This window comes from Hevea brasiliensis, chromosome 8 (assembly GCF_030052815.1).
Source record: "Hevea brasiliensis isolate MT/VB/25A 57/8 chromosome 8, ASM3005281v1, whole genome shotgun sequence".
NCBI classification, from domain to species: Eukaryota; Viridiplantae; Streptophyta; class Magnoliopsida; order Malpighiales; family Euphorbiaceae; genus Hevea; species Hevea brasiliensis.
Window position 1 is genome coordinate 1,807,590 of NC_079500.1, and position 21,215 is coordinate 1,828,804.

Here is a 21,215-nt window from a genome sequence, read left to right on the forward strand (position 1 = left end):
AATTGAATTATTTAATTTTAGTAATAATAAAAATATATAATATTATTATTAATTAAAAATAACATTCTATTATATTATTTATAAAATTACTACATCTAAGTGTAATTTTTTTTATTAATCTCAATTTTTTTATAAAATAATTATTTGAAAAAAATAGTGATCACTTTACATAAATTTGTAATATAAAATAAATACATTTCATAAAAGTTTTAATTTTAAAATGTCATAACTTTCTATTATTAAAATAAATATTATAAATATAAACTATTTTTCAAAAGGCAGATTTCATGATTATAATATTATAACTTTAATTATTCTTAATCATCTTTATTTGTAGCTAAATTTTCAATGTTATTATTTTTGTAATTTATCTTTAAAATTCTACTTTTATATAAAAATATAATTAAGAGATAATTTATGCACTAAGATATAGATATTTAATTAAAATTTAAAAATAATTTTGATGAAAATTAATTATAATAAAATATAGATAATCAAACTATTAATTATAATTTTATTTGATAAATAATTATAATGAAATAAGATATTCAAAGTTTAAGAAATATAAAATAAGAAAATTTAAAAAATTAATAATTAAATAAATATTAATTAGATATATTTAAATAAATAAATTTTTATAATGATAACTAATTACTTTGAAAGAAATAATAAAATATAAAAAATATTTGAGTACATTTAGATTAAATAAAAATACTTAGTAAAAGAATAGTGCTTGATGTATATTAAAAATCTCATATGATACTATATATTGATAAATAAATAAAAATCATTTAAATAAAAAATAATTTATAACTAAATATTATTGAATTAAAAAATAGTAACAAAAACATTTAAATTTAATTTTTTAAAAGTAAAATGTTTCTTATTTACTTGGTCATTTCAATTAAATGGCCATAAGTTGACCATGATGATGATGATAATAATAATAATAATAATAATAATAAGCATTAATTAATTTTAGAAAAACAAAATAAAAAGAATATTAAATTATTAAAATAAAAAATAATATAGACTAATTATAAATAGGTCAAATCTCTATATTTTATTTTTATAATTTTTATATAGACTACACTTTTGTCTTTCAAATTTTTTAACAAAAATTTTATAATAAAAAATATAACAATGCAATAAAAATATTTGTTAAAGATATAAAATAATTTAAGATTGAATTATATGATAGTTGATTATTAGATCATAAATTAATGATTACTTTTTTTTAACTAATGGCCATCAATGATCTATCATCATCATCGTCATCATGGAGGGTAACATTTGATAAATAATGTTTTGGCAAAAATGAATTTATAAAAAAATAATATAAATAATTTTTAAATATTATATTTAATGATAAAATATCTTAATTTTTAAAAATCAAAATAAAAATAATAATAATTTAAATCATAAATATTAAAATAATAATAAGAGAAATAAAAAAATAATAATTAATATTTATAAAATAATATAAATAATTTGTAAATATTACATTTAATTACTAAATGTTTTAATTTTTAAAAAATAATAATTTGAATATAAATGCTAAGATAATATTATAAATAATAATGATAATTAAAAGAGAAATAAAAAAATTAAATATTAATTAATATAAAAGAGAATATTTATCATTAATTATGAAATTATAGATTAATAGTCAATGTTTTTTAAAATAATGGTCATCAATTACCTTTTATTATTATTATTATTATTATTATTATTATTATTATTATTATTATTATTATTATTATTACCACTAAACGTAACATGTGATAAATAATATTTTATATAAAAAAATTTATAAAAAAATAATATAAATAATTTTTAAGTATTATATTTAATCATAAAAGGTTTTAATTTTTTAAAAATAAGATTTTAAAGAAAATAATATTTTAACTTATAAATATTAAAGTAGTATTATAAATAATAATAATAATTAAAAAAAGAATTAAAAATTTAATAATAATTAGTATTTACAGAATAATATAAATAATTTATAAACATTGTATTTAATTATAAAAAGTTTTAATTTTTAAAAATATACATTAAACAATTTTCAGGAAATATAAAAAAATAGACATTAATAAATTTAATTAAAAATTATCAATTGTAATAAATATGATAGATTTAAAATCTTAACTCCTCTTGAATTTATTTTATAAAAATATGGACCATTTTTTTATTAGAAAGTGAAAATACAACATATATAAAATTAGTATATATTTTTATTAGGTAAAATTAATAAAATAGTTCAATTAATTCTTAATTTTTTCTTTCTCTAATTAAATTGAACCTTTCAAGTATTTACAATAATAATAACAACAATAATAATTATTATTTATTATAGTATTAAATTGTAATAATTAAATAATTTATAACTTGTATATGTATAATTGAGAAATTAATAACTTAATCATAATTTAAAAAAATTATATAATTAATTAATAAAAAGTAAAACTTCTAGGGGCAGGCATATACATATATATAAAAAATTATATATATATATATAATTTTTTTAAATAATAATAAAATAATATAATATAATTAATACTAATATTAGTTATTTATTAATCATACTATAAAGAATATCAAAAAAATAACAAAAATTGAATATTAACATAAATTTCTTATTTTTTATTACTATGAAAATAAAATTTTATTTCATTTTTTCATAATTCATTATATATATATATATAATATTTAATATATAATTAAAAATATATTTTTATTAAATATGTGTTAAAGTAAAATAAAATCAAGGTAAATTAAAATTTATTAAATATATAAAAAAGACAGAGATGATAAATTATTTAACTCTATGTGATAGGAGGATAAAATATTTAACTCCATATGATAATTTTTATAGTATAATTCTAAATTATTTTATTAATTTTAAGATGTATAATTCTTAAATTTTTATAATTAAATGAAATAATAAAAAATTTAAAAAATTTTAAATGAGAAATTTATAAATTTTTTAAATATATCTGCTATTTTTAATTAGTTAGCGATAAAAATTATGGTAATAATGATATTTATAAATTTTTGAAATATATCTGCTATTTTTAATTAGTTAATTATAAAAATTATGATAATAATGGTAATAGTAAAGATAGTTTAAAAAAAAAGTTTTACGTGTCACTTTCCAGTAAATGCATTCCTACTCTTTATATATATATATATATATATATAAGGATTGTATTTAGAAAATTAAATTATATAATAATTGTATATTATAACTTTCAGAAAATATAGTAAAATAGTCATCAATAAATTTAATTAAAAATTACCAATTGACATAAATATGATAGATTTAAAATCTTACCTCATTTTAAATTTGCTTTATAAAAATATGGATCGATTCTTTATCAAAAAATGAAAATGCAACACATATAAAATTAGTATATATTTTTATTAGGTAAAATTAATAAATTAATTCAATTAATACTTAATTTTTCCTTTTTCTAATTAAATTGAACTTTTTATTTATTTATAATAATAATAATAATAATAACAATAATAGCTATTTATTATAGTATTAAAATGTAATAATTAAATAATTTATAACTTATATATGCATAATTAGAAAATTAATAACTTAGTCATAATTTTAAAAAATTGTATAATTAATTAATAAAAAATAAAACTTCAAGTGGGGGCAAGTGTGCGCCCGCGCACACACACACACATATATATATATATAATTTTTTAAATAATAATAAAATAATATAATATAATTAATACTAATATTAGTTATTTATTAATTATACTATAAATAATATCAAAAAAATAATGAAAATTAAATATTAACATAAATTTTTTACTTTTTATTGCTATGAAAATAAAATTTTATTTCATTTTTTCATAATTTATTATATATATAACATTCAATTAATAATTAAAAATATATTTTTATTAACGATGTGTTAAAATAAAATAAAATCAAGGTAAATTAAAATTTATTAAATATATAAAAAAGAGAAAAGATAAATTATTTAACTCTATATGATAATTTTTATAGTATAATTCTAAATTATTTTAGCAATTTTAAAATGTATAATTCTTAAATTTTTATAATTAAATTAAATAATAAAAAATTTAAGAATCCTTAAATGAAAAATTTATAAATTTTTGAAATATATCTGCTATTTTTAATTAATTAACCATAAAAATTATGGTAATAATGGTAATAGTAAAAATATTTAAAAGCAAATTAGAATTAAATAAAAAATAAAATTAAATACTTAATATAAAAAATAATAATTACTTATATTAATTATTATAATTGTAAAATAATATTTTAACTAATAAATGTTAAAGTAGTATTATAAATGATAATAATAATAATTAAAAGAAGAATTAAAAATTAAATAATAATTAGTATTTACAGAATAATATAAATAATTTATAAATATTGTATTTAATTATAAAATGTCTTAATTTTTAAAAAATTATATTTAAAAAAATAATAATAATTTAAATCATAAATTTTAATGTAATATTTTAAATAATAATAATAATTAAAAGATAAATAAAAAATTAAATAGTAATTAATATAAAAGATAATATTTATAAAAAGTGATACGTAACAAATTTTTTAAGGAAAGTATTACATGTTGTTTTCCTGTGAATGTATCCATACTTTATATATATATATATATATATATATATATATATATATATATATATATATATAAAAGGATTGTATTTAGAAAATTAAATTATATAATAATTGTATATTATAACTTTCAGAAAATATAAAAAAATAGTCATTAATAAATTTAATTAAAATTTTCTAATTGGTATAAATATAATAGATTTAAAATCATACATCCTCTTGAATTTGTTTTATAAAAATATGGACTACTTTTTTATCAAAAAGTGAAAATACAACATATATTAAATTAGTATTTCTTTTATTACATAAAATTAATAAATTAGTTCAATTAATTCCTAATTTTTTTATTTCTCTAATTAAATTGAACCTTTTAGGTATTGATAATAATAATAACAACAATAATAATAGCTATTTATTATAGTATTAAAGTGTAATAATTAAATAATTTGTAACTTATATATGCATAATTAGAAAATTAATAACTTGATCATATTTTAAAGAAATTATATAATTAATTAATAAAAACTAAAACTTCAAGGGGCAAGGTGTACATATATATAATTTTTCTAGATAATAATAAAATAATATAATATGATTAATACTAATATTAGTTATTTATTAATCATACTATAAAAATATCAAAAAAATAACAAAAATTAAATATTAACATAAATTTCTTATTTTTCATTACTAGGAAAATAAAATTTTATTTCATTTTTTCATAATTCATCATATATATATATATATATATATATAACATTCAATATATAATTGAAAATATATTTTTATTAAATATGTGTTAAAGTAAAATAAATTCAAGGTAAATTAAAATTTATTAAATATATAAAAAATAAAGATAGGGTAAATTATTTAACTCTATGTGATAAAAGGATAAAATATTTAACTCCATGTGATAATTTTTATAGTATAATTTTAAATTATTTTATTAATTTTAAGATGTATAATTCTCAAATTTTTATAATTAAATGAAATAATAAAAAATTTAAAAATCTTTAAATAAGAAATTTATAAATTTTTGAAATATATCTACTATTTTTAATTAATTAGCTATAAAAATTATGGTAATAATAATAATAGTAAAGATATTTAAAAGGAAAGTGTTACATATCATTTGTCAGTAAATACATTCCTACTTTATATATATATATATATATATATATAAAAGAAGATTGTCTTTAAAAAATTAAATTATATAATAATTATATATTGTGACTTTTAGAAAATATAGTAAAATAGTCATCATTAAATTTTATTAAAAATTACCGATTGATATAAATATGATAGATTTAAAATCTTACCTCCTCTTGAATTTGTTTTATAAAAATATGAACCTATTCTTTATCAGAAAGTGAAAATGTAATACATATAAAATTAGTATATGTTTTTATTAGGTAAAATTAATAAATTAGTTCAATTAATTCTTAATTTTTCCTTTCTCTAATTAAATTAAACTTTTTAAATATTTATAATAGTAATAATAATAATAATAACAACAATAATAATAGCTATTTATTATAGTATTAACGTATAATAATTAAATAATTTGTAACTTATATATGCATAATTAAAAAATTAATAATTTAGTCATAATTTAAAAAATTTATACAATTAATTAATAAAAAATAAAACTTCAAGTGGGGGCAAGTGTGCATAAATATATATAATTTTTCTAAATAATAATAAAACAATATTATATGATTAATATTAATATTAGTTATTTATTAATTATACTATAAAGAATATAAAAAAATAATAAAAATGGAATATTAAAATAAATTTCTTATTTTTATTACTATGAAAATAAAATTTTATTTCATTATATATATATATATATATATATATATATATATATATATATATATATATATATATATATATATATATATATATATATATATATAACATTCAATATATAATTAAAAATATATTTTTATTAACGATGTGTTAAAATAAAATAAAATCAAGGTAAATTAAAATTTATTAAATATATAAAAAATAGAGAGGATAAATTATTTAACTCCATTTGATAATTTTTATAGTATAATTCTAAATTATTTTAAAAATTATTAAATTTTACAATTATAATAATTAATATAAGTAATTATTAATTTTTTATATTAAGTATTTAATTTTATTTTTTATTTAATTCTATTTTCTTTTTAAATATTTTTACTATTACCATAATTTTTATGGCTAACTAATTAAAAATAGCGGATATATTTTAAAAAGTTTTAAATTTTTAAATAATAAAAATAAAATATTAACATAAATTTCTTTTTTTTATTACTATGAAAATAAAATTTTATTTCATTTTTTCATAATTTATTATATATATATATATATATATATATATATATATATATATATATATATATAACATTCAATATATAATTAAAAATATATTTTTATTAACGATGTGTTAAAATAAAATAAAATCAAGATAAATTAAAATTTATTAAATATATAAAAAATAGAGAGGATAAATTATTTAACTCCATTTGATAATTTTTATAGTATAATTCTAAATTATTTTAAAAATTATTAAATTTTACAATTATAATAATTAATATAAGTAATTATTATTTTTTATATTAAGTATTTAATTTTATTTTTTATTTAATTCTATTTTCTTTATTAATATTTTTACTATTACCATAATTTTTATGGCTAACTAATTAAAAATAGCAGATATATTTTAAAAAATTTTAAATTTTTAAATAATAAAAATGAAATATTAACATAAATTTCTTATTTTTATTACTATGAAAATAAAATTTTATTTCATTTTTTTCATAATTTATTATATATATATATATATATATATATATATATATATATATATATATATATATATATATATATATAACATTCAATATATAATTAAAATATATTTTTATTAACGATGTGTTAAAATAAAATAAAATCAAGATAAATTAAAATTTATTAAATATATAAAAAATAGAGAGAATAAATTATTTAACTCTATTTGATAATTTTTATAGTATAATTCTAAATTATTTTATTAATTTTAAGATGTATAATTCTTAAATTTTTATAATTAAATGAAATAATAAAAAATTTAAGAATCCTTAAATTAAAAATTAAAAATTTTTAAAATATATCTGATATTTTTAATTAGTTAGCCATTAAAATTATGGTAATAGTAAAAATATTTAAAAAGAAATTAGAATTAAATAAAAAATAAAATTAAATATTTAATATCAAAAATAATAATTACTTATATTAATTATTATAATTGTAAAATATAATAATTTTTATATAACAAATGCCAAGTGGCAGCACTAAAATTTATAGTACCATATGGCAATAGTAAGAGAAAACCTCCTTACTTTATATATATATAAATATAAATATATAGTAATATAATTGGTATATGTGGCAGTGCAATAAATTTAATTTAATTTTACTATTTGACATAAATGTATTGATTTTAAAATCTTATATGGGTACCAAAAATTAACTCCCCTCATAACTTACCTATTTCTTTTAGTTTCTTATAAATTTCACTTTATTTTAACCTTAACTCAAGGATTAATAAAGGAAGAAAGGAAGATTAGGCACTAACCTCTTGGGTAACTTGTTAAACTTCAACTTTTCTTCTTCTTTTCACTATCAATAGCTTCCTTATGGAGTGGACTAACTTTTTAATGAAGGGGTCTATGGGTTTTGGTGAGGAGAAAGCTTGGAAAATCAAGTTTTAGGGAAAAAAAAAATGGAGGGAGAGAGCTCCCATGGTGGATGGCTCAAAGAGAGGAAGAGAGAGAAGAGGGAAGAAGAAGATAGAGGCTTGGGGTTGGTGGGATTTTGTCTCTTATCTCATATAATTCACCTTTGGGGGGTAAAATGACCAAAATGCCCTTCATGGTGCATATCAGGTTATTTTTATTATTTTTGTACCAAATAAATAAATTCTCTAAATTTTTCTTTATTTCCTCTAAATTTTTCCAATATTTTCTTAAAATTTATTCCTTCAATTTATGCCTCCTTATTATAGTTTAAGTGTAGTTCCAGACATTCTGACTGTTCGAACAGACATTAGTAGTCGAAACAGTAAAATATATGGATTACCTACGGCGAGGGCGTTACATACTTAATTGGGCAAGTCGGCTAAAAATCATCTCTGAAGACGACATGACCAAAATGCCCTTCGTTTGGCTTATTGAGCCAAAATCGTCTGTAGCGATCTAAAAATTTTTCTAAACATTTTCTTGGCATTCTAATGCCATCGAAACTTCAATGACTCTTCTCTGGAGTTCCAAAAATTATTTCATGAATTTTCTCCTGGGTTTAGGGCTCTTAGCTGCAAAGACCGCAACTTCCCAACCGCAACTTCCCACTTGGTTACCCATCGCTAGGGCACCGGTTCATTTAACTTAATTGTATTTTATTTCTAAAATTTTTTCTAAATTTTTCTTATTATTATTTGAATTAATTATTGTTCCTCACTTTAGTTAAAATATTTTTTCAGACGTTCTAGCTGTCCGGACTGGCACTGGTCACTGGAACAGTTGAATGTACGGACTTACTAAAGTGAGGGTGTTACATGGAGTTTGGTTGTGTTATTAATTTTTTTTATTTTAATTAAAATAATAAATAAATTTTAATATTTAAAATATAAAAATTAATATCTTATCAATAAAAATTTGAAAATTATTTTAATATTTTTGACAAAAAGTGGGTTTATTTGATTCTAAACAAAAACTTTTGGGTTTATTTAACCTAAAAGGTCAAAATGGATTTATTTTAACATTATAGAAAAGTTAAAGAGCTGATTTGAATTCATTTCAGCAATTATTTTATCTTATCAAAAACCTTCTTGAACTTTTTTTTATTTAAAAAAATAAATCGGATTTTTCATATCAATTTTTTTAAAAATCATAAATTTTATTAAGAGAAAATAATCTTTTCATACCAATAATTGATCAATGGTAGCACGGATTGCCAACTCTAAGTCCTAAGGGTGTACGATCAGATTTTATTCTTTAATAGTTTGATATTAATTCGATTCCATTTTTAATTTTTGACTTCGGTTCAATTTTATCTCCATTTTAATTTTAATTTTAATTCTTAAAATAATTTTATTCAATTTGTGCCATGAAAAGTCAAATTTAAATTACCATTTAAACTTTAAAATTATCTGCTAATATAATTACATAATATATACACATTTTACCTATTTTTTAATTATATAATTGTACATATATAATTAAGAATTAGAAGCCTATCAAAAAAAATTAAGAATTAGAAAACATATTATATAATATATTATATTTATTATAATTAAATATTATAAAATAATTTAATATATTTATAACTAAATTTATCAAGAAAGCATATATATATATTTCTAATTGTATATAAATATATATAATTATCCTGAAAATATATATAATTATCCTGAAAATATATAATACATCTAAAAAATTATAAAAAAAATTATATAAAATCAATTTTTAATTAAGAATCAAAATCAAATTAAAATAGTAAAATAAATTGATTTGGTACAAAATGGATCTCACTATAACTGAACATTCAGACAAGCTAGCAACAACATCAAAAAAATGGAATTGAAATCAGACCTGATCTGTTTGATACCATATTAGAATTTTGAATTTAAGGGTGAAATAAATAATTAGAGTAGAGGCTAAAATCTATGAAGTATGAAATATGGACTTGCTTAAACTTCGATAAACAATTGCTACATGTTAAAACTAACCAATTGACATTAGTATTAAATCTTACTTCACCCCATGAGAAATGTATTGGCCTATGTTTGCTCACATCCCAAATATTAGTTCTTATGTAGGTATTCGGTATTCCATTGTTGATTTCTTTTATTTAACTTTTCAGTATGATGGCACAAAATTTTAATTATATTAACTTAAATTTTCTACAGATATGATTTGAAATTATAATAATTAATCTTTATCTGTGCATTGTGCAAATGATTATTTAATTTTAATGTTTAAAGATTTTTGCTAAATATGAAAATAATATAATTTATTAACATTAAACAAATATAATTTTTAATTTCTTTCAAACTTTAAGTTTTTTTTTTTTTTAAATTTCTTTGTTTAAATATTGTAAAATAATATTAATTGGAATTGTCATATGATATGATATATTCTTAAAAGTCTATATACTCTTAAAGCCAACCAATGCAATTACAAGTCAAGAGCAATACAACACAACTCAAAAGGAAAATACATTTATTTCAAACATAGAATAGCAATACAACAAGTCATGCTTAGAACTCTCGTAGGGGACACACAGCATCACAGGAGCTTAGGAGTAGCCCAGTGATGATATTATTTAATTGCAACACAGATTGATATGGCACCTTTACAAGGCACAACACAGGCTACATTACGTAGAATTTCCCAATCTTCCTTGAATACTCTGAAGTAATCTGGGCGATATTTTCTGAAGTATTTAGTGGATTCAGGAATTTCTCGAAAAAGTCAGCTGAATTTTTGCGGATTCTTGTCAGGTTGTTGTGGTAGTCTACATAGTACAAACCAAACCTTGAAGTATAACCAATATTCCATTCGAAGTTGTCCAGATATGACCATGCGAAGTAACCTTTGAGATTAACATGGTAATCCCTGCCAAAACCAACAATCATTAGAAAAATCAATTAAGAACCAACAAAAATTTCTACATTAGTATTTTAAAGATTTGACTTACTTGAGGGACCCTAAAGCATTCCACATATGTTTTCTATAATAATCTATCCTGAATTCATCTTTAAGTGCTGCAGTTATGTTCTCTTCACCAGCTTTGTCAATTTCAGTGTTCAAATTGTCGACTCCTAAAATAGTATACAGAAACCCAAATTAATAAATTAGGCCAAAACATAATTGTAATTGACTATGTAGCATTTTTACGTGAGAAAGACATCAACCGCTTACCATTCTCAGTAATATAAATTACTGGATCATTGTATGTATCTTTGGTATAGTTTAAAAGATGTCGGATACCTTTCGGGAAAATGTAAAACCAAGACGAATATGCCTGCAATTTTTAATTTATATATTATTGATATATCAATAAATGTTGAATTCTCTTTGTATCATATTTTTATTAATTCATTTTCTTACATACTAACCTGTGGACCAATGAGATTACCATCATAATCATAAGCTGCAAAGTAAATAAAAAAAAATCATTTAAACTTCTTTTATAAAGAAAAACTTATCAATGAATAACATGTTAAATAATTATTTTCTTTAAACCTTCTATTTATTATTTTTATATATAAACTTACGAGTTTCAGTAATGTGACTATCAGTTTTATATCTGATATGATCTGGATCAACCGGAGCATTTGGCTTTGCATAATATGATGTGTAGTATTGTAACCCAAGAAAATCATATGATCCTCTAAGCAAATGAGTTTCTTCCTCAGTAAAATTGAGCAATCTATCTCCAGCTAAATCTCGCACAATCCTTGGATATCGACCATAGGTCAGAGGATCCATCCACCTAGGAAATGTGAAATAAAATTGTTTTTATTAAAAAAAGACTTTTTTACATAATAAATGCTTACTTTTTCTAGCTTATTTTGGAAGAAAGACTCACAATCCGAACATGAAGTCAAGCGCTGTTTTGGATGCTTCAATATCTTCTGCTCTATTGGAGAGAGGTTCAAACCAGAAGGTAAAAATTGTGATCCCGATCTGGCCATTTTGAGTTTCCTACATAGTAAATATAATAAGCTCAATTTTGCATATATTTTTACTTGAGAAGTAAACAATTTAATTCATTTTACATATATATACCTTGTACTTTCCTCTATATAATTGTACAGCTGCAGAATGAGCAAGAAGTAGATGATGGGCAACTATGTAAGGTTCAGTGGCTGAGTTTCCAGCACGACATTGACGATTCACCCAAGATGAGCATCGACCAGGAGCAAAAACTCCATCATCATATGAGAATCCACTAAGAGACCATGGTTCATTGAAAGTCATCCAGAACTTCACTCTGTCACCAAATTTTTCAAAGAGAAGATCTGCATAATCACGATAATCTTCCCTGTACATAGTTTATGTAATTATTTGATAAGATGTTTACTTAGATATTATTATTGATTTAACTTGATATAAAATTAAAAAAAATAATAATTTGAAAATGTGATTTGTAGCTATATCCTTACACGATATTCCGGCTTAAAAAGCCACGATACTTGTCCTCTAGGGCTTGAGGAGTATCCCAATGAAAAATAGTAACAAATGGCTGAAGACCTGATTTTTTTACAAGAAAAGAAATTAGAAATTTGTTGTATTACCATTTTGAAAATGTTTTCTAAATGTTAACGACATAAAATTTCTATTCGTTATTTTGAATCATTTCAAGGAAAAGGAAATAATTATCACCTTGGTTTATAGTTTCATTGATAACACTGTTGTAGAATTCAATCCCTTCCTCGTTCACTCCTTCACGTCTTCTTCCACCTAAATATTGATATTTAAAAGAAAAATATTTAAGAAGACGGAAAATGTAAAAATCATAAACATGTAGTAAAATTCATATGATGGCAACACATGTTGAAAAGTTTCAAATTTTGATAAGGTCCTTACTAGGTATAACTCTTGGCCAGGAAATGGAGAATCTGAAAGCATTAAAACCCATACTCTTCACGTTTTGTATATCTTCCTACAAAATTGATTTCACAAATTTTGTTTAATTTATTGTTGACAAGGAACAAGAATTTGATGGGAAAAGAAAAATAAGAAGTTTGATTATTATACTTTGTAGCGGTGATAGAAATCAACTGCAACATCTCCGGTGCTGTGATCCTTTATCCTTTCTGCAAGATTACATAAAAATAATTAAAATTTTGCACATAAATATATATCAAAACACACACACACACACACACACAAAGGTAACCTGGATACTCATGAGTAAATGTGTCCCAAACACTAGGTCCTTTGCCTGATATGTTAGCTGCACCTTCGATCTGAATACCATAAATAAGACTTTAAACAATTATTCAAATATATAGTTATACCTAGATAGTTAGTGATGAACAATGAGAATTAATCTACTTGTTCATTATTTTCTTCCCTAGCTTCATCCTTTTATTTAGAAAAGTTAAGAAACGGATGTTGGGAAAGCACATACTGCTACAATCCCAGGTCATCAATGAATAAAGTTCTATACCTGGTAAGCAGAAGTGGCTGTCCCAAAAATGAAGTCATCTGGAAAATAAGTGCGGTTAAAATTTTCCGGGACACAATCTGCCATTAAAGCTGGCTTAGCAAGAGCCAAAAAGCTTATGAGGAAGATGAGCATCTCTAACAGCTGAAGAGAGTGCTTAGAAGCCATAACCAAAAGACGATATTATGGTTTCAAGTGCTTGTGTGGTTTTCACTTCTTGGCAATGCCCCCTTTATATAGAGTTCATGCCAAGGCTTGAAATTGGTAACGTGATGCATTTGCATGCATGATCCTCCACTTGCACTATTCTCGTCCTCTCATGGGATTAAAGCCAAAGCAAGATTCCTTGGTGATTGCCCTTCTTTTTCTTTTAATAAAGGGAAAAAAGGGGGGGAAAAATCTTTCACTTGTAACGTTAAATCTTTCACTTGTAACGTTCTTACATTTAGAGAATCAACCCTAGTTTTATTAAAATGTTAACTAAAAATATTAATTAATTCCGATCTGAAATTTAAGATCCCTAATCCAAAAACTTTTTTTTATATAAGCAAATAAATTTATTAATGAGAAAAAGGGGGGAAAGCACCAAAAAAAGAATACTTGATGAACAGATCGAACCCAATTGCACCCATCCTAGATAACTAACTTGTAATGGTGATGAAAAAAACTCCTCAGAAGAAACTACCAAAACAACAAAATAACTAGAACAAAAGCACAAAGAAAGAAATTCAGATACACAGAACCAGAATGGACCAAAGATGGAAAAGAGAACCCAAAACCAGCTACAACTAACAGGCAAGTACTGAAGCTACATCAAACAGCTAATTCCTAAGATAAAATGTTTTTTTTTTTTTTGTTTACAATTCGCTAGCTCCTATTAAAATTTAAATTTGGGATCTTCTAGTATTAGAGACAACTCCAGTACCATTAAGCTCATAATTTTATTATATTTAAAAATATAAATAGTATAATTGACATTTTTAATTCTGATTTAGTTGTTTGTAAATAATGGATCATCCTAATTAGTTTACTTTTGCGTTGTTATAACTTTATGGACGGAACTAGAACTTGAAGAATGAAGGGCTTAGAATAATGGTGAAAATTAATGAAAAATCAAAGGATTAAATCAAAATTTTTAGATTTTAGGGAGCCATAAATAATGATAACAATGAAAAAACATAACAATTTCAAGAATCAATTGAAAATTTTCAGATTTCAAAGGTCTATTAACAATGGAAAAAGATTTCAATGGTTCCAAGAAACTTTTATACGCATATGAAATTGTGGAAATTAAGTTTGGTGGAGTCATGGCTCCTTTAATTTCACATTTTTGTTTTATTTATAAAGGAGATTGATCAAGAGGGTATTAATTTTGAGATATAGTTCAATTTAAGAGATAAATCTAATGATTCAATATGATATTTATATATATATAATATGATAGACTAACCCATTTTATTTTCTAATCATAGTACTCTATAATTTCATTATGTATTATTAATTGTTTTCTTAAAGTTGTCTTACGATATATTTCATACTTCCCTTTACAAATTTGAGGTACAAACACGCAGGTCCACAATTATTCACTTTTCTGTGGTGGACAATGTTTAAATTATTGATGTGAACAGATAAAAAGAGTACATTCCGTTAGGCTTCTTTCAATAATCAATTATCTATATTACTCATTATTCTAAAACTAGAAATTTGTATATTTTTTTGAAGCAAAAATTAGAAATTTAAATTAAATTATAATAATTGTAATCTGTCTAAATTAGGAATTCTTTGACAGCTATGTCGACTCATTCCAAATCGCAGGACATGACTTAGTATACATTGCTGATCAAACTCTGCTTCTTTGTGAGGATGATGTGTCTGTCATTGTAGGTGACAACATACATTGAAATAATTATCTTTTTCTCAATGATAATTATTTAAAAAAAATTGAACCATCTTATTTATTTATTTACCATTGTTTCATTGGATTTTTATTTTATAAAAAATTGCCAATAGAAAATTGAACAATTTATCCTAGTAGCATAGTCTGGTTCAGTAGTGGTTAAAAACATATTATCCATTGCCGCTTTGGAGTCCCCACTCCTCTAACCTCCCAATAAACAAAAAAAATATCATCCTAATAATGTCCCAAAGTTTATGTCCTTATGACACGATCATGGGTTAGAGTGTTCAAAATTTGCAGAAGACCACCTTTGCCAAATGCAAGCAGAAACAATGAAAAGAGCCAACGGAGGTGCAGGATAAGCAGCATCAGCGAGAGCCGAGAGGTTATAACCTTGGTTAGCAAGTGAATCAGCTAATAATAATAATAATAAATTTCTTTATTGCCTCTCTAAAACAATGAGTGAACCTGCAGTTGATAAGGGAAGAGACTAATCATATCATCAATCTTGTTCGATTGAGATTGCTAGGGAGATGATGCGATGAACCACCCTTCGAAGAGCAAAATCTGGTTCAATTTGCAGGTCCTCTCTTTACCAAGAATGGTTCTTTCAGTGTTCCAAAGAGAGATCCGTCAATGTACCATTTAAGCTTACATTAATTCTAAAGGACAAGGAATCCAAAAGAGCAAAATCTTCAAGGCTTTGAAAGGCCAAGACTTTGTAGAACTCCACTATGAGCTGATTTGAAGCACAATTACGAATCATAGAAGTTAATCCATATATGGAAGAGGGAACAACAATGCCTGCATTAGAATACCAAATTCAACTTACCACAACAAATCCAAGAAGAAGGCTTTGGAGAAGAAGGCTTTGGAGAAGAAGGATGAACATATATATGCATGCATGATAGAGATTCAAGAAAAAAAAATATTTTCCTTTAAGAGTTGATTTGAAGCACATAATTCAAATGGGATCCACATATCATATGACTGACTGAAACTGTTCAGTTCCTAATCCCAAGAAAATAAACAACTCTAGTTATCCAAATTAATTATCAAATAACAATGTCGAACGTCCCCTTGAGGGGGACATAATAAGAACGTACATATATCATGCCAGAATCATTGCTAATTGCAAAGAGGAGACAGGATGGTATAATTATAGTATGTGAAACATGACGATCTACTGGGAGAAGATCATTATGTCTAGAATATTAAAAATTGATTATGTTATATAATAGCTCATCTTTTAATCTTTTAAGCTGACAATTTTTGAGCCAGAATCTTCATTGTGTTAAAAAATATAAAATTATTTTTGTATAAAATTATTTTTGAGACTCTCACCTATTTGTTTAAATTTTTGAATTGAATAGTTTCACGTGCGAATATATATTAGAGATATAAAACAATTTTTGAATTTTTCACCTATAAGTTTAAGCTTCAAATTAAGTGATTTCTTAATATGTTAAATTATTTTTGTCTCAAAAAATTAATGATTTATTTTTTCAATGATGAATTGTTTTCTTGAGTCCAAGTTGAATTAGAATTAGGAGATTAAATAAAATAGAAAGTTTAGTAGAATTTAAATGATGAAATTTAATAATTAGAAGTCCCAAAAAGATTACATTTTAGTGGCCTATATATATGAGTAGTTAGTTGAGCATTACAATGTAAAGAGCTCACAAAATGGAGAAGTATACCGAATTTCATGAGTTGTTTGAGTGATATTGAGGATAAAAAAAATAATTAGTGTTTATATAATTTTTTTTTTTAATTTGAGGATTTGTTGATGGTGTAGGATTATACAAAAACATGCTAAATTTTGTGTTCTTTAATATGTGTAAGTGTGATTTATACAATATTTTTCATAAAGTTTTTTTCAGGGAAAAAAAAAAAAATTCATTAAGCAGAAGAAACTGAAAAAGTTTGAACATCTGACATAGCTAATAACAGCAAATGCGGTGGAGCATACTCCAACCATATCCTCTCCTTTACGCACCAAATAGAAAGTTCCTTTTCCCAACATGTGAAGCTGATCGAATACATACTCTTTTCTTTTGTTTGATCTGGTCCCCAATGTATGGATCTCTTTACTTTTTACATGACTTTATTGATGAATTATTTTAATTAGTGGAATGCTTTAATTGATAATGCTTTTCAAAAGATAAAAGTGGGGTGGAGCTTTATTAATCATTAGGGAAGGAGGGAGGGGGAATTTTCAAAATAAAAAACTTTATAATATCTGAGATTTAAAAATTTTTGTTACTAACTTATTTAATGGCCTTCCCAAAATGATTTTAATATATACTTTTTAATAAAAAAATAATTAACATTATGTAACCAAATTATAAAAAAGTCTAATTTAATTTGATCCGATGTATATCACTCATTTGATAAGTATTATGTTTTAGTTTTCTTGTAAAAAATAAAATTATAAAAAAATAATTTTTAATAAAAAATTAAAATTTTAATTAAAAAAAATTTAATCTTAGATGCAGTTGCTGAATTTATAAATTTATGGCTATTCATCTTTCATTTGAACTTATTTTTTATGAATTATTTTAAATTAAATTATATAAATCATTAGAGTGATTCTATTTTATGAATTATTTAGATTTTAATTATTTTAAATTTAATATAAATTTAAATGAATGATAAATCATTCCATGCTAACGACAAATTAGAAATTACCACATCCACGACAATCATCCACCTGGACCACCTCATTCCCAATTTCTTGACAAAATCTTTCCATCATTCATCAATCATCATATAGCTGATGGTTGTTATTGATAATACATATGATAGCTAATTGTTATTAGTATATTAAATGATTAATAAGAATATATTATTTATTTTATTATTAAAATAGATATGTAATTATTAATTTATTATATAATATATATATATATAAGAATTAAAAATATAGTTTTTTAAAAATATAATTAAGTTATATATATAATATACATTTTTTATTATATAAGAATAAATCAACAAGTTTAATAATTATTTATAATATTTTTAAATTATTTTTACAATTTTAAATAATTTTAGAAAATAAAATTTATATAGTCAATCGCAATCATTAGTAGCTAATTCATAATTAAATTTTAGTTAGCATTATACAAAAAGATTTTTATATAAGTTGCAGATCATTTTAAATTAAAATATTTTTTTTAAAAAAATAATTTTCATTAATTTCATTTTTCAATTAAAATACAAAATAATTAAGCCAAATTAAATGAATTAATTTCAAATCAAATCATAAAGATCATCGACTAATTCTAAATTTTAGGGATCAATCTATTTTAATAATTTTAAATTTTATATAAATTGAAATAATTATAAATCACTTTAAATCAATGGAATTGATTGATTCATCAAACAAAAATGTGCCACCTCTAGATGTCAATATCTCATCGAACTAAAATCTGATTTAGCTGTGCACTGTTCAAAAAGTAATATATACTTCTCTTTCTCTGCCATATCATCTTCATTGACGCACTTTACATCAGCGGCTCGTGAATCACATGAAGATGACACTATTTTTTTTTTTTAATTTTTATATTACTATAATTTTATATAAAAAATTTGAAAATAAATTATTTATATAAAATATAATAGGAACTATTTTTATTTAAAGTATCCGATTATGTTAGTGGAACATTTAATTTAGCTATTTGATGGAAAGCACACTCCATTCGATAATAATCTATTTTACTATTTAATTTTACAACTTCTTTTATGAATTCGATTTTAAAAATTATATAAAATATTTTTAATATCTGACATTATTTTAATAAATTTTTTTACCTATTAAAAAAATTATCCATTTTTTATCTTATGAAAAGGTTATATTATATTTATTATATTTATCTTATAATCTTTATTAATTAATTATTAAACTTTATTATAAAAAAAAAACTTGCATGTAAAATTATCTTGTCAGTTGTCATTAATTAATTCTTTTTTTCTGTACATAATTTATCATCGAAGTATTATTATCGAGTTCTTTTTCCTTCTTATCTTTCAAGATTCTTGTTTTCTTATTTTATCACATCTCTACCCTAAATTTCATTTTTTAACTTCACTTGCAAAGTTTCTATTCACACTTCCCTTTTTCTCCAAATTTGAAGTATGAAGACTCTCCACTGCAATTATTGATCACTTTGCTCTTTCTGTGGTGGGGTGTAAGCAGACAAAAGAAAAAGAAAAAGAGAAGTTTTTTTTTTTTCTTTGATAAGTTAGAATCAGTTTTATTAACGAAAAAATAGGAAAAAAAAAAAAAGAGATAATAAGTCTAAGAAACTAACCGAACATCAATAGATCTAATTCAAGACACTCAAATCAAAATTTAAAATGTTAACTAAAAAAATTGGATAAAATAATTTAACTGAAAAAACTAATAAGAGAACACAATATTTCAAGCATTAAACATTTTTTATTCAATGGAGGCATAATAATTGATGGAGTAAACAGGAGGTGGCTGTCTCAGTTTCTCAATAAAAATGTAAATAATCTTAAAATAGGTAGATAGATAGACTTGAATTTGAGATCTCTCCACTCGTCACATCTTAAAGATAAAAAAAGACCGATCATACTACTCTTAATTGGTTTTAAACATTAAACATTGATACTTTTTTTCTATAAATTAAGCATTAATACTTATCAAACGAATAAAATCTCGTCAAGAGTGAAAGTTGCCCAATCGGTTGCACATTGGTGGAGCTAAGCATCAGAGGGATTAAATGTAAAATTATAAATATTATATGTGTGAGCACATTACAAAAAATGTTAAACTTAGTAGCAAAAAATTTTACTATGAAAAGTATAAAATTTATTATCATAAGTTTACGGCAGTAATATATGAATTATTATTATAAAATTAAAATCGTATATATTTTATAATAAAATTATAATTAGTGCAAAAAAATTATTATTGACATTAATAATTATTGCTGCAAAAATTTTCAATGATAACAACACATGCAATAATTCCTTTTTTATGTACTAACAGCAATCATTTATATTGTTGTTATATATTAATTTTATAGGCATCAAAATTAATAATTTTGTAAAATTTTTAATACTAATTTTAATATTTATTATAGTGGTATATGAGAATATATGTTAAATAATATAGTATACGATTCCTATTAAAGTAATTTATTAAAATTAAAAAAGAATAATAGTATAAGATTCATAATTCTGATCATTGCATTCAACATTATATTATTACTGGAAAAGTATATTCAATCGCTTATATTCAATATTATTAGTAAAGTACTGCTGATGTGTATTAATACAATAATCCATTTTCATCCATTGATTATTAAAATTGAATACAAATTTTTAATTTATGTTATTTTCTATCGGTAGATCCAATTATTGTCGGTATAAAATAAAAAAAATAAAATTAAAATTAAGGGAGAGAAAAAGTTAAAGAAAATATAGTAAAAATATAGAAAAAAGAGATGAGAA

General features: G+C 21.3%; 1 protein-coding gene and 1 long non-coding RNA gene across 2 annotated transcripts; both read right to left on the minus strand.

Moving 5' to 3' along the window:
* Positions 1 to 10,928: 10,928 nt before the first annotated feature.
* Positions 10,929 to 13,220, minus strand: LOC131182413 (beta-glucosidase 12-like). Its single transcript, XM_058151963.1, has 10 exons — positions 13,217 to 13,220; positions 13,051 to 13,128; positions 12,831 to 12,918; positions 12,454 to 12,709; positions 12,254 to 12,369; positions 11,940 to 12,157; positions 11,781 to 11,815; positions 11,584 to 11,686; positions 11,360 to 11,483; positions 10,929 to 11,277 (listed from the first exon to the last, which is right to left on the minus strand). The coding sequence occupies exons 1-10, from the start codon at positions 13,218 to 13,220 to the stop codon at positions 11,034 to 11,036; spliced, it is 1,266 nt and encodes a 421-aa protein (XP_058007946.1). The 3' UTR covers positions 10,929 to 11,033.
* Positions 13,221 to 13,253: 33 nt separating this feature from the next.
* On the minus strand, positions 13,254 to 13,613 carry LOC131182204 (uncharacterized). Its single transcript, XR_009150448.1, has 3 exons — positions 13,568 to 13,613; positions 13,426 to 13,484; positions 13,254 to 13,330 (listed from the first exon to the last, which is right to left on the minus strand). It is a non-coding gene; the product is annotated as an uncharacterized LOC131182204 (long non-coding RNA).
* Between the last annotated feature and the right edge of the window lie 7,602 nt (positions 13,614 to 21,215).

Excerpts from the sequence above, each read along its gene's own strand:
- LOC131182413 (XM_058151963.1), bottom strand. Across the intron at positions 12,919-13,050 it reads CAATGAAACTATAAACCAAG|GTCTTCAGCCATTTGTTACT; the intron begins GTGATAATTATT and ends TAAAAAAATCAG. Across the intron at positions 12,710-12,830 it reads TTTTTAAGCCGGAATATCGT|GGAAGATTATCGTGATTATG; the intron begins GTAAGGATATAG and ends AACTATGTACAG.